The 26,351-nt window shown below is 41.4% G+C and overlaps 2 protein-coding genes across 12 annotated transcripts in view; one reads left to right on the plus strand and one right to left on the minus strand.

Annotated features, from left to right (window-relative positions):
- The window catches only part of LOC103463886 (nocturnin-like), a 14,883-nt gene extending 7,283 nt beyond the window's left edge, over positions 1-7,600 (plus strand). For 3 of the 4 annotated variants that reach the window (XM_008407610.2, XM_008407619.1, XM_008407627.1), the window contains 4 exons: positions 4,907-5,052; positions 5,179-5,353; positions 6,308-6,639; positions 6,714-7,600. In XM_008407610.2, coding sequence (XP_008405832.1) covers positions 4,915-5,052; positions 5,179-5,353; positions 6,308-6,639; positions 6,714-7,226 — 1,158 coding nt within the window. In that variant the 5' untranslated portion in view covers positions 4,907-4,914 and the 3' untranslated portion in view covers positions 7,227-7,600. Of the gene's footprint in view, positions 1-1,594; positions 2,878-4,906; positions 5,053-5,178; positions 5,354-6,307; positions 6,640-6,713 lie in introns of those variants that run through there. The other variant, XM_008407592.2, reaches the window with a different exon arrangement.
- Positions 7,601-8,891: 1,291 nt separating this feature from the next.
- Positions 8,892-25,191, minus strand: elf2b (E74-like factor 2b (ets domain transcription factor)). 8 transcript variants are annotated; one of them, XM_017306808.1, is made up of 10 exons: positions 24,918-25,191; positions 18,590-18,740; positions 18,259-18,493; positions 13,610-13,720; positions 13,240-13,434; positions 12,522-12,608; positions 12,115-12,310; positions 11,636-12,019; positions 11,357-11,528; positions 8,892-10,778 (listed from the first exon to the last, which is right to left on the minus strand). In XM_017306808.1, the coding sequence occupies exons 2-10, from the start codon at positions 18,662-18,664 to the stop codon at positions 10,197-10,199; spliced, it is 2,037 nt and encodes a 678-aa protein (XP_017162297.1). In that variant the 5' UTR covers positions 18,665-18,740; positions 24,918-25,191; the 3' UTR covers positions 8,892-10,196. The 8 variants fall into 8 exon arrangements, with proteins under 8 accessions (XP_017162297.1, XP_017162296.1, XP_008405718.1 ...); XM_017306807.1 differs by having other exon boundaries at positions 12,115-12,307; positions 13,240-13,437; positions 24,918-25,190; XM_008407496.2 differs by having other exon boundaries at positions 13,240-13,437; positions 24,918-25,190.
- Between the last annotated feature and the right edge of the window lie 1,160 nt (positions 25,192-26,351).

Below are 26,351 nucleotides of genomic sequence, written 5' to 3' on the forward strand. Positions count from 1 at the left end.
ATAGTCTAGGTAGACAACTTGTATGCGAGGATAGTTATAACAACAGAGTTCTTCCTTCCTACTGCTTGCTTAACAGGTTTTGTTCATGATCTGTTTTTAAATCACTGTCGTGTCTTTGGCTTGTTTCAGTTTTGCTTCACCCTTATAAACATTTGATCTAAATGATAGATAATATACGCGTTTCTTTGTGAGAGATAAAACTTATACCTATAAATAATAATAACTGAGCACAAGAAAAATGAAAATGTTTTTCTGTATTTTATGCAACATATTCTGTACAACTGGACAAAAAAAACCATTAATGACATATAATGCATAAAATACTTGTTGCGTAAGTGTGCAAACCCTAATACTAATAGCTAGTTGACGCACAAAATATTCCAAAAACCTTGTTGGAAAATGTGTTGATATCTGATAGACGGTTTCAGACTGCAGTGAGCTTTGGATGTTACGCTCTCTCTGATCTGCCAGAGAACTGAAGATGAAGGTTGATTTTATGTGAGGCCGACCTCGAGAGGAAATGTGACGTTACGTAGACCAGAACAAAATTAAGCAGAAAATCTTTTGAATCCCCTGAACAGTGTTGAGAACAAGCGATGTCCTTCCAGTCAGAAATGCGGAGAACCTTTTCAAGTTTGTGGCCGAAGGTCAAGATGTAGCCGCGTAGACTGAACGCAGAGACAAGACCAAAAGCTGCTTCAACAGAATGTTAGTTCAAGTGTGACTACACACACAGTTAATAACCAGGTTATTACGACAACCTTTTTTTTTTTACTTTTCTTTATTTCCCTCTGATGTATTTGTGTTTTGGTTGAAAATCTCTCCTCATATGTTGGAAAACATTTTTAAATGATTTGTCACGGTCTATTTCTTTCACATGACTGAAATACTTTTTTTTTTCTTTACACCTTTCTTTAGATTTGAGCAAACTGACATTATGAGTGTTTCCCAGTGTATTTTAGTGTCTTCCAGTGTTTCGCAACAGTAGATAATAGGTTATGCAAAGCTAAAGTTAATTTCACTCATGTGCATCAGAGCGTAAAACGTACAACCTGATCGTAGTACTACTTGTTCTCTTACTTGTTCTTAATGTTGTGCACCTGATCGCAGCACCTTGTTTTCTGCCTGGAGGTCTTATAGCTCATCACTGAAGCATCTGAGTCAACGTTGTTCTGTATCGGCTCCAAGACTGCCTCCCTGCTGGGAAAGAAGCCGCGCTGGTTTTGATTAGACGTTCAGAGATATGTGATGGTTGCTTAAACACAGTGACCAATCATTATTCAGCAAGAACAGTTAGTTCTCTGTTGTTGTTGTTGTTGTTTTAGCCGACTGTTTGTTCACACACAACCACATAATGAAAGTGCCCGATAAAGAACGGAATCTTTTTATCTGAATTATGAGAATTAAACTGAAAGCAGAACAAACAAAGAACTCTGTGTTCTCAATAAAACCAGGAAGATGGAGCACATCACCCCAGTTCATAGCCTGAAGTCATAACCTACACTGGCTCCCTGTAGCTCAAAGAATAGACTTTAAAATACTGTCATTAGTTTAGAAATCACCAAAACACATTAAAGATCTGCTGTTATTGTATCAACCTTCCAGACCTCTCATGTCTTCTGGTTCTGGTTAGGCCCTGTATCTCCAGAACCAGAACCAAAGATAAAGAATCAGCATTCGGCCACAGATCTGAAACAAACTCCCAGAAAACTACAAAACAGCTGAAATATTGATTGGTCGACCTTTTCACACTCACTGTAAACAGAATTATTTGATGATTGGTTGAAACAAGTCAGAAAACTCTTCTTTGCAACTCAAACTCTGACAAATTTGACGGAGAGTGCCGGAGAACATCAGATTACAAGACGTGCGCAGAGTCTCAATTGTATTTAGATCTGGACTTTGATTAGGTCAGATACCCCTGAGTAGATGTTTAAAGTCTTGATGGAAAGTGAACCTCTGTCTCCCCTTTTCTTCTATTATTGACCTGCATTTAGCTCTGTTCATGCTTCCATCGTCTCTGATAAGCTTCACTACCGCCGCTGCGGAAAAAAACACCCCACAGCATAATGTTGCCATCACCATTTTTAATGCATTGGGACTTTGTGTAACTTTCTTTCCACAGTCATTTTCTTCATGCCATCAGTCACATTTGTGGAATGCATCCCTACTGGTTGTCCTGTCAATAAACTCTTTTCTCTGAGCCATTTTGCTTTAAGGACAGCCAATAAAGCTCTTTGAGAGCCACAACTTCAAAAAGTCTCCATTGCTGAACCCAAATCTGGGGCAACAGAAACAAAGCACAACATTGTTGCAAACAGTTTTGCCATTTAACAAATATCGGTTAATTATTGAATCTACTGCGATGGGAAATTTAAAATAAAAAATATATATATTTGTATTGTTTTTATTATTGATATGAACATATAGTTTGGTCCCTGCATTTCCAGTACTCTGTAAACATTCAGATCTAGTTACATCAGTGTGGAAAAGTACAGCAGTCAACTTGGAAAAAGCCAGCTGTATAACAACGGTGGACTTGTTTTTGGCGTTATGTGCGCGGCGTTACAAAACACGGGCGGAGGCAGACGGTGAAAAAGGCCTGACACGTTTTGCGCACCCGTGCCGAGGCTGTTATGCAGTCTTGCAGCATCATGCTGATTCATTACACAGTAACACACTGAACCAGCTCAGCAGCATGTGAGCCGCAATGTGTCGGTGATGCCGGCTTCCTGATCTGGAAGTTTTAAAGGCAGCGACGAGAGGAGAGGGCAAACGCATCCCACTCTCATCTGTGAGGAGGACGGTTGCATTTAGAAGAGAACGGAGAACGTTCTAGTGAAGTGCTGCGGCTGAGGACAGTGATGGAGACTTTAGGTGAGTCGGAGCTCTCGACGGACTTCATAGATGAAAATATCTCGGGTGATGAACATGTAGCAGATCTGATGTGATCGTTATCTCTAATAAACCATCATTCACCGGGTAAAGGATTTAAAGTAAAATAAACAGAAAAAACTTGTCCTCAGGCTGATCCCAATGCGCTTTTATGGGATTTTACATAAACAATTATATTCCTCTACAAGGTTTACATTCAGCTGTTCTCTGTGGAAGAACAGCTGGAAGAAAACTGTGAATCAGAAGATTTCCATTCATGTCCAATTTCTTACAATGAATTCAGTCAGATGGTTGTATTTAGGTTGTTTTTATAAACATCTCTTTTAAAAATTTTATTTTATTGCTTTAAGTCCAATAAAGATCGCAGAGTGTAGATTAAGAGTGGGTTTGTGTAAAGGTTGCCACCCTTTAATTGTAATTTTAATTAAAGTACCCTACTAACATATCGGCCGAATCAAAAGCTGTCTGCGCTCACAAGCTGATGATGTTGGAACAACTATAAAAACAAACTTTGACCAGTTTTTTTGTTTTGTTTTGTTTTGTTTTTTATCAAATCAAATTTTTCAAAAAATACATGAACAAAATTTTCAAGTGATGTAGAAATTGATTTAAAAAAAAACATGTTTTCAGATGATGAAAGGCGTTTTGGACGTTTTGCAGCTGGTATTAGTGACCAAATCTGTGGACTGGCGTTTATTTTTGGCATCCCACAGGTCTGTCTTTGCTTGAGTTAAAAGGCAGAAAAGGGCAACTTGCTGTTCAACTCGATACTGAAGACTGATGGGAATCGTGTCAGTCCTGTTGACCTGAGTGACTGAGGAATGTGACAGGTGTCCGGATTTTAAATGGGCAGCTTGTTTTTGTCATTTTTACCTCTTTAGTTTGTGTGTCGCCATTCATTAGAGATGAGTGTTATTTTTTTTTATCATGCACCTCTAGTTTTACATCATGCAACATTTTTCCTATTCTACGTAAGGAGTTGAGACATTGGCAGGTTTTCCAACCGGACACATTGAGCATACATTTATATCTACACATTGAAGTTTTAAAAGTCCAAACATGAGGAGGCATCATGTCCTGAATGTCTGGAACGTGGACATGAAGTCAGGTCTACAATGGGTGTGAATGGAGTTGACTTTCAGAAGATGTGTGCTGTTGATTCTTATGTTGCTGTAAGTCAGAATATTTTAGGTTTTTTCCAAGTTGATTGATGAGATGTAACACCCAAGTCTTCAAAACCATGTCCAAAATCTTTAAGTGTAAAGAGCTCATACTAGTATGATACACTTATTACAAATTTTGTAATTTATTTATTTTTTAATGACTTTTCCTTCACTTATGTATTTTCTTTGGCCAAATGAAGTTAAGTGTTTGACCAGTGCCTCATTTGAGCACATAAAAGTCGTATTGCGCAAATATTGTTTTCAAGAAAGTACAAGATTTATAAAATTGTAATAAAACACATTTTCTTTTGAACTTCTTGCATGACATTTTGACACTGACAGGTTGTTGCATGACTAGTTTCTGGCAACTAAAGGCATCAGGCTGACACTTTAAATAGTTCACTCCCAGTGAGATTCCCAGGTATTGTTGGTATTTCAGGAAGCCATATATAGAAGACTCAAGCTTTCATCAATAAGATTTTAATTTGAAAATAATCTTACTTTTAGTCTAAATGTTTTGTTAGATTAATTTTATTGAAAGAGGAAAATCTGACAGAACTGCTGAGACTGATTTAATAATGTGTTATTGCAGGATAATTGGGGAAATTTCCATAAGTATGGAGTCTATTAAGGTAGAAAGGTAAGAATGTCCATCAGCTCTTTCTAAATAAAAAGACCGGCTGTTTAGTCTTTTTATTTTATAAAGCTCACCAGATGTGAAAGCTCTGAACTCGCCTTAAGAACTGAGAATAATCCAGAGATTTTTCTAATTTCAGCGCGGCGGCTCCAGCGGTCTTGTTGAGTTTTTCTCCGATGGTAATCATGCGGGGGCTTTCTCTCTCCACTAGTGTGTCCGATGGGTGGAGGAGCCACCAGGCTGTACAACACCCTGACTCAGACGTTCAGCGGCAGCAGCTCCCCCCTGTCCCTCCCTCCATCCTACCTGAGCCCCCACCAGCCCGCTCTTACCAACCTGGATTCAGATTTCTGCCTGGTATACAAACCTTCTGCTTTTCTAAAATGCTTCATTTTGTTTTGTTTGTTCATGACGTTGGTTATATTGGTTACACTTTTCCGCCTATAAAGCTGAACGCTATCTGTTGTGTGTTTCTGGGTGCAGCAGCAGAAGAACTCCCCCGTATGCCCCCTTGATACAGTGGAGCTGCTTCAGCAGTGTGAAGAGGCCCTCAGGGACCGACCTCCTCACCTGCAGAGAAACTTTGTCTACATTGACCATGGAGACGACGTTGCCAGCGTCCCCATCAGGGTGATGCAGTGGAACATCCTAGCCCAAGGTAGACTGATTTTTATTGGCATCCGCTCATAAAAAAACACGTTTATTGAGGAAATGTGCATTTCACTTTGATTAGTCTGAACTGTGGCGTTGTTGGGGTTTTTTTTGTTTTTTTTCCCATATCCTAAGAGACGTTATCTGAGAGGCTCTGAGGCTTTGGTTCACTGTCACAAACCTTACCTGCTGCCCCCTAGTGGCCATTAAAGCAAAAAGCCTTTTACATTTTGTGATATTACAACTATAATGAATGTTTCATAGGTTTGTTGGAGAACATTAGTGAACAAACTACATGAAGACAGGATTTAAACCGGGTTAGTGTTTCAGTTAGGGGTGGGCATTTATTATATCAATTATTGCTATTGATTTGAGGTTGTCATAATAAAAACCAATTAATGACTTTATAAAGCTGTCCATATTGTCCGGTTTGTTATTTCTAGTATTTTCTCCAGTGTTTCTTCAATGAGTGTCGCTACACATCAATACATTTGAAAATATAATTAAATGCAGTTACTGAGACTGTATGACTGGTGTCCTCAAAAAGCATATTACTAAGGGGTGTTTTGCTGCGCTGTGATTGCTGTGTCATACATTCACATCCACATTTACCTAAAAAAAAAAAAAGTTCAAAGTAGATTTAATCATCACTTTTATCATTATCACAATAGTACCACAAAATCCTGTGATAAAACTTTTAGTCCATATTGCCCACCCATATTCTGTTAATTAACAGTGGAAAGAGTTTAGCATTTCTAGTGCCAATGACATGTTGGGGAAGACAAGCATTGATCGTTTGCTAAGCAGTGACTCTGGATGAGCTGCAGAGGTCCATAGGTCAGGTGGAAGTGGCAGGTTGCCATACAGAAACGTGTAGCAGTGGTCTTTGAGTCTGGAAACCTTTCGGTGTGTCTTTGTGGTTTTTGGCTTCTCATACCTTCCTCCTTCCTCTGACCCTCAGCTCTGGGCGTAGGAGTTGACAACTTTGTCCGGTGTCCCTTGGAGGCCCTCAGCTGGTCCCGAAGGAGGAGCCTCATCCTGGAGGAGATTCTGGCCTACCGACCTCACATCCTGTGTCTGCAGGAAGTAGACCACTACTATGACTCCTTCCAGCCGGTTTTGGCGAATCTGGGCTACAGCAGCCATTTCTGTCCGAAACCCTGGTCTCCATGCCTGGATGTAGAAGGCAACAGCGGTCCCGACGGCTGTGCCCTCTTCTTTGACGAGTCCCGATTCGAGCTCCTGGACAGTGTGAACATCAGACTCTCCGCCATGATGATCCCCACAAATCAAGTGGGTAACATTTCTTCCTTTTGTCTCGTGAAGAATATAATAAATGTTATTGACACGGTGCACCTTTGCCTCAGGTTGCCGTGGTGACGACGCTGCGTTGTCGGAGCAGTGGAAGGTGTGTGTGCGTCGCTGCGACTCACCTAAAAGCTCGATCTGGCTGGGAGTGGTTCCGCAGTGCTCAGGGGTCGGACCTCCTCTGGCACCTTCAGAATTTGGTCCAGGAGCTCGGCGGCGGCAACTCCAACGTCAAAGTCCCCCTGCTGATTTGTGGCGATTTCAACGCAGTCCCTTCGGAGGAAGTGTACCGACGCTTCGCCACTTCCCCTCTGGGTTTGGACTCTGCCTATAAGAAGCTCAGTCAGGACGGCGTGAGCGAGCCAGAGTACACAACGTGGAAGATCCGGGGCACCGGGGAGTGCTGCTGCACGCTGGACTACATCTGGTACACTAAAGACACACTGAGAGTGGACGCTGTTCTGGACATGCCGGACGAGCAGCAAATCGGGCCCAACAGGCTTCCATCCTACAGCTATCCATCCGACCACCTCTCTCTGGTTTGCGACTTCAGCTTCAGGGAGAAGGAATGAGAGGCTGGCTCGTCGATGGGGAAATGTCGATTCCTTGGACTTGAGGGGTTCTCCCTCGCTGCTTCACTCCACAGAAAGCCTGGAAGCCGAATGTGAGGGAACTGGTGAAGAAGATGTGACGACAGGAGGCCTCGAGTGTGAAGTGACTGAAATGTTGCAGTGTTGAGGTTGAAGAGATAAATGCATCGCAAGTCTTCCTGCCTGAACTAGGTCTGCACCAGCTGATCGTCTCATACCATCATCAGCAATCAAGCTGCTCATAAACTTTTTTTTTTTTTTTTTTACAAAATACTGAAATCAGACTGTAATACAAATACTGCTTGATACTACCATCATATAGTACTGAAAGTAAATAAAGTGTCTTTGCCAGATAATGTGTAGTTTTCATGGGTTTTTTTTAAAGGATTTTAGTCTTTGAACTTTGAAAAGCTTTCAGACATTTGGTGTCTGTCTACATTTTAGACAGTCATTGAATCTGCCATACAAACACGCTAACAATTTGTTAGTGCCAATGTATCTGCAATGCATCTGTGTAAAAGTTTTGGCTGAAGGACAAACTATTCCCTACAAACTCTCACCGGTCGTTTAACCGGCTGCCAAAACAAAGGGAGACTTCACAGGAAGGCTGAACAGAGCCTGAGCAATGTTGCCTCCCTGCCTTCTTCTAACTAAAATGGTGTTAAATTTCTGCTGTGACTTTGACCTTTCTACTACATTTTATGAAATTATGGCTGCACCAATGTTTAATTGAGTTTGGTACTGTGAAGAAGCCGGGTTGACCTAACCTTACACTTTCTTTAAATCGATAGCGGAACAAAAATCTTTGCTGCAGAAGCATAAGAGTTATGATGCTGTTTTTGTTACATTTGAAGTTAACTGGTTCTTTTGGGTCATGTCCATCCATCCATCCATTTTCTTTACACCCTTGTCCCTTAGTGGGTTTGGGAGGGTTGCTGGTGCCCATCTCCAGCTAACGTTCCGGGTGAGAGGCGGGGTCACCCTGGGCAGGCTGCCAGTCTGTCTCAGGGCCTTTTGGGTCATGTTGAATTTGAAAATGTTGGTAACTTTTTCTTTGAAAGTCCAAGTGACTGTAAGGATCCACCATCAAGGGGAATTACTGTGCATGTCACTAGCATACAATGTTAAAGACAGCATAAAAAGTGCTCTGACAGTTTTCTGAGCTTTGCTTCCAAAATAACTGCAATTTTACAGAAACTCGTTTCTCACAGTGTGACGACGCCCCAATTTTACAAATTGGGGCGTCGTTGCTGTGAGCAGGATGATCAGCATTATTGCCCAATTCAGGTAGTGAGAGCTGATCATTCGAAATCGAAATAGTGTAAGATCGCTATCGGCAGGTTAGAGAAGCCCTAACCTGATTGTTGCGTCAGGTTGATTGTAGTTAAGAGGTCAGAAAATTCAGAGGAACATTTGAATGATTTTCTTCTTGGTTTCTTTTGTTTTGTTTAGTTTGAGTAAAGGTCAACTGAATTGTAAAACGTGCAAAGAAACCACTGAAGTCCTCAATGTCTCCTCTGATAAGTTTGTATAGTTATGTTTGCTCATACTGCTTTTATCTCAACTGCATACAGCAAGGTTTAGGAACCAAAAATGTACAATCTCAAAAACCTCCACTTCAGCAATAAAACCCCCACAGGTATCAAGTCTTTGTATTTCAGTAAAATCTACTTTAATACACTTTGAAACAAGAGTACAACAAAATAGAATATGCTTCAAATGTTGAATATACAAACAGTTCAGTCTGAACACAGACGATCTTCCCTCTTTTCAGAAAAACTAAACTATTGAAATGCTGCGGCAGGACCGACAAGGCAGACTGACACATTGACCCTCTGTTGAAAGTGATCAGGGGGATCCACAGTGGTTGTAGCTGTATATGCCCTGCAGCTGTTTTGCATAATTTGATGCATTTTATGATTATTGAAATGACAAATACTTACTTTTTCTGTAAAGATGTGGCAGCATGCATTGGCTCAGATTCATTCTTACTTTATTGCATATGCATGCAGCCTGCCTGCAGAACATTCTGCACTAAGTAACAAATTTAAAGACTTGTAATAAATCCATTTTCCACATGTAGGTTTGGGGGCAGGGGGACTTTTTTAAGAGACGCTGAAGGACACACTGCAAGTACACTGTGGACGAGTGTCAACCTACACCAGCATCAGCAGCCAAACTGAGGCAGAGGGGGGAAAAAAAAAAAAGTCCAACAGTTCAGAGTTTCAATAACACTGTGCATGGTACAAAGTATCAAAAGAAAAAACAAAACAAAAGACAAACAGCTTCCTGTTCAGGCAAAGAAACATTTCAAATTAAAACCTAAGGCTGTCTGTTACTGCTAGCTCCGTAAACTGTAAAGATATATATATATATATATATAGTCATATAAATATATACAAACATGACTGATATCGTTCCTAACGAAAGCCCACATCTCCTTCCTCTCATCCACTCACGCTTTCTTCACACAGTGATGCGAGTTTTAAAAACAAGAAAATGCTGGTTTTTAACATCTGTAGAAATGAACACTCTTAAAAAGAACCTTCTTCACTCTCCGCTGTTTCTTTTTCTATTTACATTTTTGGTTGTAATCCTTTTATTTACTTTTTTTTAGTGTTGCAGTTTCATGTTCATCCTCAAATGGGACTCGGTGCATGTGATCCGTTGTGTAGTGATCAAAGTTGGTCCCGTTGCCTTTTCCTTACTGAACCTCTCGGTTTGGGTCCAAGCCTCCGACACGCAGCTGAAGAGGCTCCGCTGCCGTTCCGAGGGAGACCGAGCGGCTCTTTGTCCAGGGGGGAGATGTGAAGATACGTTCAGGACTCAAAAACAAAGAACTGTCCTTCAAGAGTCTGCTGCTGGTTATAACAAGTTATAGTAAAAAGAACTTCAGAAATGTACAAACTAACTTCTCAGGCGGTGAGAAAGGAAAGAACAGATGTTAGTAACTCAACACTCCGGCTCCTCTGTCTTAATTGCACGTGGAGCTTCCAGTTTCATAACCACCTGAGTGTCTGTGGCTTCTGATTTCATGTTCTGAACGGTCTTTGGGTTCACTAGGTTCTGATGGACTGTCAGGGGAAGCTGCACCGTCTGGACCTGCACTCCTGCAGCCTTCAGCTTCTCCACCGTAACCCCGCCCGGGCCGCCAATCACTAAATCCGAACCGTTGATGACGCCGCCGATGACACGCGGCTGCGTCGCCACCGCCTGGCCGCAGCCGACGCCGGCTGGCGGCGACACCATCAGAGTCTGCGGTTGCGTCTGCGTCGGCACAGTGAGCCTCATCACCTGCGCCCCCGGGGCGACGTTGACGGGAGCGAGGGCTCGCACCGTCAGGGGGCTTCCCAGGAGGCTGATGCCCGTCGACGAGGCGGCCATGTTGGGTTTGTTGGCCCCCGTGGAGGCCTGGAGCTGACACTGGGTTAACTGGTGGGCTGGGATGGTGATGATCTTGGCCAGTTGGACGGTGATCTTGTCTCCGTTCTCTGCTGTGGCTGGGACCATTGTCGGGATAGTCTGGATCACAACCTTCACAAGAAATAACATTTCAGTCAAAAAGATAAAAATAACAAAAAAATACAGAACCAGCCGGAGGCGTTTACCAAAGAACAACTACAAATTTTAATGACTTGTTAGGATTTTAATGATTTTCATTTGTAAAAGATTTTAAAACCATTTTTTCAATTTTTTATTTTATTACTTTGTTTTGATCTATCCCGTAAAATACACAGTCTATAGGGACGCAAGCTATGCATGAATGAGTTCATATAAAGCTGATTGATCTTAATCAACTAAAGATTAATTGATAAGCAGCCGTTTTCTAATAAACCATTAAATCGACAATTAATCATAAGTCTTATTCATTTTTTGCATTCGTAGTCTGTGGTTGTCAATTTACAACATACTGGTGTCCAAGGGATGCTAAAATACAAGAAGGGCTCAGTGTCTAAGATTTCGTCGCCATCTTTAATCAAACTAAAATCAGATTTTATTTGTAAGTTTTGCAATAATATATCTTAGAAAAAATATTGAACTTACAGCTGGCAGAAACAGAGTAAGTGAATGAAATATTTTCAGTCTGTGAGAAAACGTCCACATCTACTCACCTTCTGTTGTGAATTCGGATTAGCAGCAGCCGCGATTGGAGACGCGCTAGTGAGCAGGGTGGTGGGCCCCGGGGCCACCGTCGTCCCTGTTGGCTGCTGCATGGCGACGGTGGAGATCTTCTGGCCCAAAGACGTCATTACAACCGGCACCTGCATCGCCACTCGAACCGTCCTGTTGACGAGTCAGAAAAACACTTAGCATGGGGGGGAAAAGTCAAAAATATTCGCATTAGCTGTGTCATCACAGAGGAAGCTACGGTCTCCTGGCAGGACTCTGACCTCGGCGCTGTGGCGGTCGGGATCTGGCTCATGGTCTGGCTCACGTCGGGCGCTGCCGAAACCGTCACTATCCTCGGCGCTGCCGCCATCACTGCTGGTCCGCTCACTGTGGCAGCAGGATTTTGGACCACGATGGGTCTGTTGGAGCCCCGCAGGATGTTGGGTCTCCTGGGAGAAGGCAGCTCGGCGTTATGCAGCAACCTCTCTGAAGGCGGAGGCACGCGATCGTAGGACGACTGCGACTCTGAGCTCATGAGGTCATCGGGGGAAGACATTTCCACCTTGTCCTCGTCGATAATGATGATGTTTTTAGGCATCTCTTTGAACTGGTAAACCAGCCGCTGACCCTCCACCTTGGCGAGGATTCCTCGTTGGTAGTAATATCTGACATAAGAGGAATTATGAAGATTTAAAATGTTATCTGAAAATAAAATACGACAAATACTGAGCTTAAACCTCAAATCCGTCAGACTGGTTACCTGAGCGCCCGTCCCATAGTCTCGTAATTCATGTCTGGCTTGTTCTTGTGTTTACCCCAAAGCTTGGAAACGGCCTTGGAGTCAACTAGCTTAAAGATGCCCTTCTCCCTCTGGGTCCACTTGATGTATCTGGGACATGTGTTCTTGTCCTGGAGGAGGTCCAGCAGGAACTCCCATAGATAAGTGGTGCTACCTGCTGAAAGTCAAAGTGACGTTAGCGACATTCAGGCTAGATATGCTCATCGACGCGGTTGTGAAATAGCATTTGCCCCATTCCAGATTCTCTCTTTTCTCTTTGGTCGCACTGAAATGCGTCAAATTGTAAAACTAATTTTTATAATCAGGCAAACAACCTGATTTGAACAATCATTGTTGAGCAATGTTGAGTTATTTAAACAAAGACATACCTTTGCCCTCTCTTGGTTTCTTCTTGAAGCTTAGATCTGGTGTACCGTTAGAAATGGACGACTGGGGCGCCTTCGTTTTCCGTCCAGCTACAAAGGAAACATTTTGAAAGAGGTCACATTCATGTATAATGAGAGCAGTGCATCTAAAACAGTGAGTGAAGTTCTAAATCCCTTTGACTGCTATTATTTCAATACACACTAATCAAACAGGAAGTGTCCCAGAATTTAAATCAGGAAAACCAATCATAGGAATATTAGGTTGTTTAAAAAAACACAGCAGTTATTGTTTTTGTCTAAATTTTCCATATAAACTGATCAATTATTAAAAGTTTAGCTTCCTGTGATTCAAACTAATATGCAGTTGTATAATCACTGTTTTTACGAACAGCTTCACTTGTATTGAGTTGACCAGTTTCTGCCACCCGGGAGCAGGTCTGCCTGTCCACAACCATCGGACTTTATTCTTGGTTTTGCCACAGAAACGCGACGGTTGACGTCACCCCACGTCATTCCCATTAGATCATGGTCCAGGGATTGGACTTAGAGGCTTTAGCTGACCACTAGATGGTGCGCTTACATAATAGGATTGGAGCTCATAACCCATATTTTCAGGTTTTAGCACAAACACCAAAATCTAACAGTATTTGTAGCTCAAACAGTAACAAGAAAAAAAAAAAAAAGAAAAAAAAAGGAGGAAACAGACGCCGGGTTTGTGCACCTCGCTTCTTTCTGACAGGCTCGTTGTCGGGTTCTGGCTCTTCTAGTGAGGTGACCATCTCCTCCTCTTCATCATCCTCCTCGTCCTCCTCGCAGCAGTCCTCAGTGGTAATCTCCACCTCCGTTTCTCCAATCACTTCGGGCCGCATGGCAGCGTGGAGGAAGTCTGGTGCAGCTTCACTTTGTGGAGTAAAAGCTTCTAAAAGAAGAAACGGGTAAAGTTTTAAAGGAAAACTGATTGAAGCATTTCACTAAGATTTCTTGCAGAGTCGGGGGTATTTCGTATTCTAAGCACAGATACGACAAAACTCTGAACTACTTCTGTATTAGTTACGGCAAAAACGACAAAGCGCATCCCAGACTCCAGCTACCTGGGCTGCGGTCTTCTCTGAGGCTGGACGGCGAGTCCATGTGTAGCAGCGCTTCTGCCGCCTCTATGGTTTTGTCAGAGCAGTGGACGTTGCTGTAGCGAGAAGCCTCCACTGCAACATAAACACAGAATTAGTTGATAAAAATCTTGAAGAACCCCTCAGCAAACCCTCATTTTCAATTGTTTCCACAGACTCTCAAATAAATTTAGGTCTGGTGTTTAACTAGACCCGACGTGGGATTTTCTTCCAGCCTCAAATCTTTTGCAGCTTGTAAAAGGTGTGAATAAAATTCCTGAATATCCAGCATAAGAGGATCCCCACAGCATAACACTGCCACTACCTTTAACTGTCAAGATGCATTCAAAGTGATGCAGTTTTTTTCTTCTTCACATATTATTCAAGATGTTAGAAAAAGAGTTCAGCGTCTCATCAAACCAGAGCACTTTTCTCTTTACAGCAACAACTTTTTAGAGCTTTCTTTTTGCCATTCTTCTGTAACGGTCAGTATTCAGGAGAGGATGAATAAAGGTTTTTGTGTTAACAGATCTGCACCCCTGAGTTACCTATAATCTCTGCTGCTTTGATTAATACCTCCCTCGTTTCACCCAAATGATAGACTGAGCAGTGCTCTGAAGGAGCACAACACATAAAGTTTTGCATTGTTTTTATTAATTAGAAACACTTTGTAATCCTATTCATTACACTTCACCACTACGGCAAACTTTGTGTTGGCCTAGCATGAAAAAAATCTTTATAAAACCAGCTGAAATTAGTGGTAGTAATGCAACAAAATGTGAAAAGTTCAAAAGGTTAGAACTTTTGCAGTCCACTATTCTGATCTTTAAAAACTAGTTTTATTTTTGCAAGTTCAGCCCAATAGTCTCACAAATACAACTGTGTGTCACCCATTTCCAGTTTGCATAATGCTGCACTTCAGTGTAGGCATGCAGGAATATTTATTAGAAAAAGAAAAACAAAGTTTGATCATAATTCAGTTCAAAATGGTTTGATTTCTCCAAAAATGTAAAACTGAGGTTTTGTTAAAGGAAGTTTGGTCTCCACTGGGACCATGAGAGGGACCCCGGGGGCACCTGCTGTTGTTGTCAATCACCGGTGAGAAACCTGAGATAAGCATTACGCCCTGTCCATGTTTGGCTCTCTAGCAGTGCAGGGGACAGAAACAGGCTATCTTTAGACAGCTGCACTCGTTCAGACCCTCTCTCCAACAAAGACAATGAGCTGGAAGAATTCCCTGTCTAGCTAAAATACTACCCGAAAGTCTCTTCTACTTTTTCTTTTTTTTCCCACATTAAATCCTCTAATGTTATTAAAACGGTATTACGTAAAAATATGATTTTAATGCAAGATATGAGGGCAGAACCGGAGTGGATCCCAGTAATAATCTTCTCCCTGGAAGTCCGACAAAAAGTAGTTCTGCCTCTGACGACTTCCGTGTTTACACTCCTCTTTATTTCCCTCCAGTTCTGTACGAAGAAGCTCTCAAATCCCCCTGTCACTCAACACCCGCCGCGGCCGCCCATTGGACCGAGCTACAGATAAGAACCCGCCCCGGCTGAAACCTGATTGGACATTTGTAGTGGAAGAAAGCGAGCACAGCCAGGCCGTCCCACGCGTCCAACAAGAAGGCTGGGGGAAAAAAACACGATAAACGGCGATTGTAGGATCATAATATATAGACTTAAAAATCTGGGGAAATACTGGAGGAAAGTAGGCAGAAGTCTGAGCAAAAATCATTTAAATTTGCTAAATAAAATTTAAAAAGTACAGGGCCTACTTTTTAAGGAGTGTTGCTCTCCATTTAGGATTGTTAAGATTTACTTTTAAAATAAACAAATATATGAGCTTCACGGAAAAAAAACAAGTGTAATAAATTACATAACATATTTATATCTAGCAGTTGCAGAGTAAAAATAAACCCACATGTCCTTCCGCCTCAGACAGCGTGGCAAAGACAACAACTACACACTTCCTGGTTGTGCAGCGCCGAACCGTTATTCACATTCATCGAGCTCCGACAAAAAACAACCAAAACATGCAAAACACGCTTCGTGCACACAGCTATCTGAGGGCGCACACCGACACATCCAGCTGCAAGCTTCGCTATATTTTTTTAAAGCGGGTTTTGATAGCCGCTGAGCAACGCCATGCAGGTTGCGACCAAGGTGATCACTTCCTGATCGCTTCACCGCGGCGGGCGGGCCGAAGCGCCGCGCTTCGAGTCTCAAAAACAAAAGCCGCCCGTCAACCACGGTTCTAAAGTCGGAGTTTTCAATACGTGGAAACACCTTACCGGCTCTGATGAGCAGATCGAGCTGATTTGCGTGCCCCTCATGCTGTGAAGTCGCCATGTTTCCACCTCTCGCTGCAGATTCTCATTGACTTCTCACTGTTTGGATCACTCCGCAGCTGAGGCAAAATCTCAACGAGACGAATCACGCCAGAATGTACAAATCCCTCCGCGAGCGACACAGGAAGTCCTCTTTTCGCCCTCCCTCTGCTGCGTAGCTCATACGTCAAAAATACCTGCTGTTTTTTTCACCATACAACTTTATTTAATTTCAGCATCTAACTCAGAACTACAATCCGTTATTTTGTGTTATTTTGAAATAACATATAAAATCGTACATTTCAAATTTTATAATGAAGTTAAAATTGAAGAAATTATGAAAAGTGATAAAATGCAGATTTTACTGAAAGAAGGATCTGAAACGGCAAGCACAACCAGAAGCGGATGAATTGCTTACAAACTAATTACAAATCTGGAGATTCACTAGCCAAGCTTTTATTGGCCAATTTCCAGTACATTTTTGTACAGTTCATTTTTATTGTTATTTTAATGTTATTAATATATTACAAAAGAGAAGAAATATGCTAAGTTCTTTGACAATGGCAAGAATATTAAGTCAAACTGAATAGGAAAGAATTACTGTTTTTTTTTTCTTTTTTATGCACTAAATCTTATGTCACTAACCATTATCCAAAAAAGTGCAGACCTGACATTTTAGCAGAGTAAACATTAGATTGGTTAATGCATTTTTTGGCATAAAATTATAAAAGTTTTTAGTTATGATAAATTTACAGAGGAGCTAAAGAACAAGAAGGGAAAAACTGTGTGATTCATTCTGGCTGATTGATCGGAGAAGCTCTATACAAATAAGTGTAACTTTATTTATAAAATCGTAGAGAACATCCCCAAGGCAGGAAGAGACATACCTATGTTCAATGGAAAACATTCTCCTACCAAAAAAATGTGCACCGAACAAGTACCAAATGGTAAAAATAATTACCTGCTCACATGCACAGTACAAAAATATCCCCCCAAAAATCCATTGTTAATATGGGTCAATTTAAAGTTATTGGTTTTCTAATTTAACCAAAACAAAATTACCTAAAGAACCGCAATGTGTTTAAGTTTCATGGAGTAGCGGTTTAATTTTTAGTGAGCAGCAAACTACTTTAGCAAATAAATATTTTATTAATCTAAATTTTAGCTACTAAATAGGCAAAAACAGTTGTTGGCAATCATTTTTTATTCTGCCAAGAAGAAAGAGCAAAACTAACTAATGTCAGTTAGTTTCTGGATGGATTCAGAAACTAACTGACATTATTAACAGATTAACTATTGATCTATTAATTAACATCAGGTTGGTAAATCTGTTCTTGTTTATGCATCAACTATTTAAAGTCTATCCACAAGGTGGCGATCTAACAACATGAAGGTCTGTCAGCATTTACAGACTGCTTTTTCTGGATCATCTCCTCTGTTGCACTTAGCAAACAGAAACAAAAAATCAAAGAGACTAAAACTAAAGTTTAAGGTGACCCTTTCAGTCATGATTGAATGTGCACATAATTCCTATTACAACCTCAGACTTCAGTGGATTTTATTTGGATTCTATATGATAGACCAACACAAAGAAGTGTGTGAAGTGTGTAATCGTGAAGTGCAAGGAAAATGACATGTGGTTTCTACATTTTTTTTTACAAATCAAAATATAAAAACTGTGATTCAGACCCAAATATTCCACTAATCATAAATCGCATTTATCAGAGAAGCAGCCAAAGAGACCCAATGATAACTGGAGATGCTCCAGTGAACTCCCCGTGGCGACACCTGGTGGTAGCAGAAACAAACTGTTGGGATCTCCTTCAATAGGGAGAGAAAATTGGTCAGAGGTAATGGGATAAAAACAGGGCAACCCTGGAAGAATACCTGCAATCAACTTCAGCCTGGGCTGGAGGTTCAACCTCTAGCAGGACACTGACCCTGAACATAGAGCCAGAGCTAAATCAAAGCTTATGCATGTGTTTGAATAGTCCACTCACAGACAAGACCTGATGTAAGTCCAGTCACGAATCTTCAGAAACACTTCACCGATACTCTCCAACCACCCAGTCTCACTGAGCTGGGAGATCTGCCAGGGTTAAATACAAACTACTGATTTTTATTTGTAAAAGAATCCTTCAACTCCACAATTATGCATTTCTTTTGTGTTGGTCTGTCGCATAAAAATCACAATGATGTGCACTGAAGTTTGTGCAAGATGAAACTTTCTTGCATTAAAGTTGATCCGTTTGGCTCAGATTTGGCAAAACAAAAATGCTCCTTAAAAATGTTAACATCCCACCTCCTTCTCCTTCCGTCTCCACCTCCTGCATGACGTAGGCTTCATCCCCATACACCACCACCTGGGCGGAGTAACCCTGCTCATCCAGCCGGCTAGCAGTGGGCGCCTCCTCCACTATGACTGCTAGGTCCTCATCAGCCTCCTCTACTTCCTCCAGCTCCTCACAGACCTCCTCTGCTTCACACTCATCCTCCACCTCTCCTTCCAGCTCCGCGTCGGCCTCATACACTCCCTCCTACGGAGGGAAATGGACAAAAAAAAAAAATGAAGCCACGTCGTTTACAATATAGCACTAGTATTAGATAGGGATCGACTCTTGTCCGACAACCACCTGCTGAGGATCTTCTTCAGCTGTGACATACTCCACCATCGTCCCACCAGTGTCAACCAGCACCACTGAGGTCATGATTCATTCTCCCCTGGGGTAAGGAGACACAGCCCCTCCTCCTGGTGACCTCGGCTAATGTCAAAAACAGTAGCCACTGAAAAAAACAAGCAAACTAGATTAATATGTATTAAATGCACTGGGCAGAAATAACAGATTTCCCTACCATTGAGATTGATCACTACTTAGTACAATTAAAATCTCCCTGTGTTTTTCTAACTGTGGTATTAAAAGCAGAGATCTGATCTCCATCTCTCCCCGAGTGGCTTCGGCCTGTCTGCTGTTACAGGAAGAGAAGCGCTCAGGGAAAGCCAAGTCATTACATCAAACACAAGAACAGTGTCCAGACAGTGCTCCGACCTGCAGCGATGGTAACAGTTGCTAGGAACCAGCTCTCTGTGCCTGTTCAGTGCAGCAACAACCTTTAGTTAGGCAAGTGTCTGACACCTTTAATACTTCTCATCTAAACTTCCTCTGCCAAGTTGTTAAGCACAGGAATAGGTTATTAACATTACTGCAATGCAAGGTGTGTACACAACCCTTCAAATCAAAGGACTATTATGATGACGTTGCAGCTCTTTAACTGTGAACTTTCAAGATTATTTGCCCTCACATTATTAATCTATAGTTTGACATGATGCTTGCCCACACTCCACAACTATGACATCTTCAACTTTTCAGGGAGGGCCTTCCACTGGAATCATTATTCCAGAAGCACATTTGTGAGGTCAGACGCTGATGTTGGATGAGAAGGTCTGGCCTCCAATCTCCGCTCCAATTCGTCACAATATTGTTCGATCAGGAGACTGAGCAGATCAATCAACTTCCCACATACCAGACAGTTTTGTACCTTTGTAATTATGACCATCTGCTGCTGGGATGTTTCACATTAATTCATGATAACCAGGGGGATGTTTTGCCAACCAATGGTTAAAAGTAATTTTTTGACATTTTAATTGTCTTCTGTAATGAAATTTCATTACGAGTTCAGCAAACAAACAGGCACTGGTTTAAGTAATAGGCCACTAGACTCTTACAAATTCTTTAATTTGCAAAGGTCTAAATTGTCAATTCATTTAAAAATTAATTTACAAAACAACGGTTTGATGACTAAAACATTTACAGAAGCCAAGCATTCCTTTTATTTCTGAAACCAAAGAAAAGCGTAAACACAAAAGAATGTGTTTTTCCTCTTCACAGTTAAAACACTACCTAAAATAATCTTGCACTGAAATATTTTTGATCAAATAAAATACCTGGGTTAAAATAGATACAATACTATGATTAAAAAAAAGACCAACAGGATGTAAAATGAATGCACAGTCCAGAAAATGTATATGTTTTTCCAACAAACTCACTGCACCAGCTCGACCGCACAGACTCCTCGAACACGCTCAGTTACACTAACCACTGTATAATGGATGAGCCATGCTGTGCTCCTGAGACCAACATGATATTAGCTCAATTATTCAGCATCATAAAAAACCAACGATGGACTCAGATCTCACAGTTTCAACCAGATGTTGAGATAAAAAAGATACATAACCCTTAGTTTCTCATTCTCTGACATTAAATAAGTCTAAACCTTTGCTGATTAGTCATTATTCCCATTTGCTAAATCTTAGAACAAAGATTGAGATAATTTCTTATTACCTTTTTCAATGTCAAAAGCTTAAATACACTAAGATTACTCCGCCTTTAACCAACTTGGGGGATCCCAGGTTAAAGTGTCATGCCTTTGAAGGCTTCTGATTGGTCAATTCACAACCTTTGGGTTACCTGGTGGCACACCTGGGAGCTTAAGGCACTTCCTCATTCACAAGGCTTTGTTTTGTGAAGTCATGGAAAAAAACAACAGAAGTCAGTCAAGATTTCAGGAAGGCAAACAGACCTTCACAAGTCTGGTTCATCCTTGGATATAACGTTCAGATGTCTAAGGTGCCATATTAGTCTTTTTAAACAATGAAACAATTGTACAAGAAGCATGGGAATGGGAGTATCAATCAAAGGAGAAAAGGAGAAGAAAAAAACCCTTAAAAAGATGCTGGCTAAAGTAGCGTGTCGTTATTCAGAATGAAACAAGTCCTGTACTAACAAGGGATGAAAGACACCTCAGATAGGGAGAAACAATTACACCAAAAGAAACATATGGAGATTAGAAAGTCTGGTCTGAAACAGAAAAGTTTTATGGACATTCTGCAAACTTTTAAGTACAGGGGGTGGCAACATCTTGTGTGGAATCTTTTGCTGCACTTCCTATACTAGATGGGGGCAATACTGTATGTGGAAGATTTTGAAGCGACATCTAAAGACACCAGCCTCAAAGTCGAAGCTTAGAAACAAATAGATCTTCTAAATGGACAGTGACCCTTGAGGACACAGTCAAATTAGTTACAAAGTGGCACAAGGAGAGCAAAGTCAGTGTTTTGGCGTGGCTGTAATTTGTCAGTAGATCTGAAAAAAGACGACCAACAACCTTGGTTCATAAAAGCCAAAATACCAGAAAACTATTGTGAGACGCTGGCAGAAGGAAACCCAAAACGTTTGACCAATATCGGTAATCCAAAATGTAATAACAAAGGCAAAGTTAAGCACATATATTATGTCAGACAAGAAGGTAATGTGTATTAATAATAATGTGTATGCAAACTTCTGGTTTTAACTTCATTTTAGAAAGACTAGTGTGTGATTCATATTTTCGAAATGCTCATCAGTCACATGACATATCCACAGGTCTAGGCTCCCAATAATTTAATTTATTTATTAACTTATAGCTATTTTAAGCCCTTTACTCTGAGTCAAAGGAAACTCTGCATGTTTACTGTAAAGTGGTTCTTTCAACCATGAAACAAGTTCAACGGGCAGTTTGAGATTGTGAAATGTTGCTCCGTGCAGCAAGAAGTCAATAAGAAACAGATAGAGTTAAAGGGTGTGTCAGCGGGCAGAGTCCTGCATGCGATCTATGATGAGGGGTCAAATCTAACAACTGCACGACAGATGAACAAATGTACAGATGGAAAATGAATAGCTAACATCAAAATGCGGTCCAAAGCAAAATCAAAACCAACAGTTAGCTGCAGGGTCGCTCAAGCAGGTTGCATTCAATCAAACAAGCAATACAGGACCTGCAAGATGACTGAGGACACGTGGCTGTCTAACCGCAGCTCATCTAAAACGCCTGCATTAGTTTTAAAGCATTTCTTTCAGCAGAGGATAATTACAGGAATGAATAACTGTGGCCTGTTAACTGTGAGTCATGTGGGTAAGAGTGAGAAGTGATACGACGCACAGCATTGTTCTAAACGTTCTCGGTTGGTGTTGGATCAGCGGCGGTGTTGACGTCGTGCTGAAAACGCAAAAGTTTCCCAAATCGAAATCCCAATGAAAGCATCAAAACGGTAACAGAACAAGCCCAAACTTGCCTCGTCACTGACATGTGGATTCATAAGGAAGCACTGCATCTTCACTTTTCTCCTGCTCGAAGTCCAAAAACAGGCAAAGAGACTCGACATCTGACTGTTCCCGTTTGAGCCAAGAGAAACCACACCGCACGCTTCCGTCTTCTCCATCCGACACCCATCCATCCAGCCGTGTGGACGGCCGTCTCCGCTCCCTGCCCACATGCCTGCCTGCTCCCTCGGTGGAAGGATCCTCTCAGACTCGACTCAGCACTTCTCAGAGCCTGCCTCGAGCTTGCATCACATGACGAGGGAGGAACACACACACACRCACRCACACACRCACRCACACACACACACACACACACACACACWCACACACMCMCACACACAGTCACATGATCTATCAACAACTGAGCTTTTGTTCCAAATAACTGGGGCTGCTGGTCTAGATACAACGCCCTGCCTTGTGTCCTGTCCTGCCCTCCTTACACACACACAGATGATACAATGAACAAACGCACAGCAAATATGACCTCAGAATTTACTTAACGCCCAGCCCATATTTAAACACACACAAGCAAAGTCCACTGAGTTATTAGGACGGGTGACGTGGCGATGAAGCTTCTACATCTAACAGAGCTGGTTAGAGATTTGTCTCAAAGAAAACCTAATCATATAATTGGTTGCCATCCTGCCTTGGACAACTCTCAGATTTTTATCATATTACCACAACAAACGTCAGTCTATCAGGGGGGAGGCTTTTGTGTGAAGGACCAACACATTGCAGCAGATACATTGTAATTTGGAACAAAAATGATACATGATTCTTCCCTCCAGAGTTAATACTTTGTAGAGCCAACTTTTTGCTCCAGTTATAGCCTTTAGTTGTAGGTCTCTGTCTCCCGGCTTTGCAAACCTACAGACTGGAATTGCTGCTAATTCTTCTTAGCTTATTAGCTCTATTTCAGTAAGATTGCAAATAGAGTATCTGTAGAAAAAATTCTAAATGGCATTCAGATTTGGACTTTGACTGGACCACCCCGCCACATGAAAATGCATTGATATAAACTCTGGATATAAACAGCTCTGACTGTTTAGGGTCAACGTCCCGCCGGGTGGTGAACCTCTGCCTCCAATAGGTTTTCTTTTAGGATTGCTCTGTATTTAGATGAACCTATCCTCCCATGAACTCTTAACAACTTCCTTGTTCCTGTTGAAGAAAAAAAATAATTAAAAATCCCCACTGCATGATACTGCCACACCACGTTGCACCACACAGAAGTGTTGGTTTCCTTCTGTGGGCCATAAAGTTAACTTTTTCCACATGTTTTTCTGGGTACACAGCATTTCTTCAGATTTGTGAAGGGCAAGAACAATAGTTCTCATTCAGATGGCTGAATGAGAACTATTCAGTTGTCTGAATAGTTGATGACAATGTACAATGACCATTGTACAATGTTTTTCTGATACACTTAATCCTCTCTTTGAGCTCAGTCTCAGCATCTGATCTTTAACCATTTATTCTTAAAGCACACGACAAAAGGATGACCCACAATAACTTTTCTCACAAGGCTCTATCTGCCTGCTCAGACTCTGGATGAGCAAAAGGCTGGACAGTCAAAACATTAACACACACACACTTCACTACAGGGCACAACAGGTCTCAGCATACTCTCCATACAATCAGTCTTTTAAGTCTCCATGTAAAAACTGTAGTGCATGGATGAGAAATAAAATGTTGTATGATAGTATATATCCTGGAATTTAAAAATATATAACACAATCAAAATTTTTTTGTTAAACAGAAAGTCAAAAATCATCCATATTTTAATATATGTTGTTTTTAAATAACAGTATATTGATCATCACAATTACAATATTGTACTAGAATAACCTAAGCAAAAATACAGAATATATATGTAGCTAAATTTCACCGTATTTTGGCTAAATGTGTTGATTGCAGATATTATTAAATATATTTTTAAACTTCCGATCTTTACACCATAATACCGATATCATGCATGATATGCTGATCGTAGCTTGCAGTCTGTTGCTTTATGTGGGGCTCTTTATGCTCTTTATGTATGCATTTCCCATGATTAAATTCAAACACGAGCAAATAAAAATAATTAAAAGTGAATAAAACAATGCTTAAGAGGATCTGGATGGAAAAGCCCCCGAGCTGTTGTTCAGCCAGCTGATAGGTAGAGTGCAGCAAAAGAAACATTACTCAATGTTCCGTACAGTTGGAAAAAACTTTGCTCATTCCAACACCTCATCTGACACTTCATTTAAAAAAAGACAAGAATGGAAAGTGCAGCTGTTTTTAAACTGAAACTTTTTAAAACGTTAAGTACGCCTTGACACCTGTAACCTACCTCCTGTTTCTTCACCTTATTGCAGACTCCTGCTATTAGGTGTTGCTGAGCACACCATTATAGTTGCTAATACAAATTTAAATTCCTTGTAGAGACACATCTGACTCATACAGTCAAGATCCAGCCTGCTTTGGAGTACACACCTCTATAATTCATAGCCTAGTATGCCTATAGCAGGTGGGTTTCAGTGTTAACGCTTTCAGATAAGGTCACTACTAGAAAAGATTGCTACTGTTGATACCAAATAACCTGCTTAATTTATGAATTTTAAAGAACCCAGAAGAAATCCGTGACTGTCAAGAGCTAACAGGCTAGCTTCGATAGCCTCCAGGTAAAACAAGCTGGAACCACAATAACAAACCGAGCTGCTAAAGCTGGCTAATGTCGGGTTAACCTCCTCTTATCGGCTCCCTGCTGGCTCCCAGGTAGCTGCTGCTTATTGTTGTTGTTAGCATTGTTGCTAACCAGAGTTTACAGTGTGAATGAGAACACTACCGTCTTTCTCCGTCCCCCGTGTCCGCTGCTGCTGGCGCCGACTGTCAAGCCTCCAGAGTCCCGCCGCTCTAGTTAACGACTAGTTAACGGTAACTGTTGTTGCCATGATGAGGAGCCCCGGAGCCGCCGAAGGCTTCCAGCGACCCCGGTGTGGGTGAAACACGGCTGGCTGGATGGATGAGTGGAGAGTCGCAGGTTCGGTTCTCCAGTGGCAAAGGAGATTAGCTCGGCTCGGTTGTTTTTCTTCTCTGGTTCGGGAGAATCGGACTACTGACGTCAGATCATAAAACGTCAGAGTTTAACAGTGAGAGTCATTTCATTCATTTAAAAAAAAACTTTACTATCAGCGAGTGACTTTTTAAAAATACTTTATTAAACTTTTTTTAAAATCAATTTTCTTCTATTTTGAATGTCACAATTATATTTTAATACTTTAACGTTTGAATTAATAATTCATGATTCCAACATTTTTCATTTGACCAAATCACTAGCGGAACTAGTGGAAGTCGGGCCGCGGGACGGGGCCTATGACCGGGCCCCTCACGTGTATCGCCTGCGCTGCTGGAAACTGTTGAGGGGGTGGGGGTACAGGTTGGGACACCTTTCTGAACTGGCGAGGGCGCACTTTCTCCGTCTAAAATCAGATATTAGAGCGTCTTGAAACCATTCCTCTCCTCGTCACAGTCCTACTTCCATACAGTATTTGCATGCAGGCCATTTTCTTTTTTGCACCTTCCCGCAGGAGGCGTAAAGTAGGAAACTGGGGGTGGAGGAGGAGGAGTTCCCAGAGGCAGGTGATTGGCTTAGCAGGATATTGCTTTTACTTACGGCAATCTGTCATGTGACCAAGATTTAAGTCACACGATGTGATATAGATATATGATGTAGATATGTAGAAATAGATATTTAAGTCTACATCACAGTATTGTTTGTGTTGACAGTAACTTACATAAACCTTTCTGAAGAGGCGAGGGCGCACTTTCTCCGTCTAAAATCAGACATTAGAGCGTCTTGAAACCATTCCTCCCCTCTCTGGCACCTCCAGACCCGGGCCCCCTTCTGGCCCTTTCCGGGCCCCCCCAGTCCCCCCTATAGCTCCGCGCCTGGACCAAATACAGTTTTTATTAGAAACGTTTAATTTTTAAAAAATGAAACTTTTCACAAATATTTATATAATTATGACATCTCAAAAGCGTACTTCTTTTTTTTTTTTCTTGCTTAAACTTTCTATGCTCTTGACTGTTTCTCAATTTTGAATAGTTATATTTTTAACAATAAAATTTATAACATTTTAATTAACTATCTCTTGATACAAATACATACCCAGTTGACATAGAATGTCAAAGTGAAATCAGCTAATATATACCTGTGGATCTCTGAAGGTGACACGTTCGTTCAGGTGTTCAAACAATTACAAATATGAACAGCAAATGA

Source organism: Poecilia reticulata, linkage group LG1 (genome assembly GCF_000633615.1).
Source record: "Poecilia reticulata strain Guanapo linkage group LG1, Guppy_female_1.0+MT, whole genome shotgun sequence".
Lineage (NCBI taxonomy): Eukaryota > Metazoa > Chordata > Actinopteri > Cyprinodontiformes > Poeciliidae > Poecilia > Poecilia reticulata.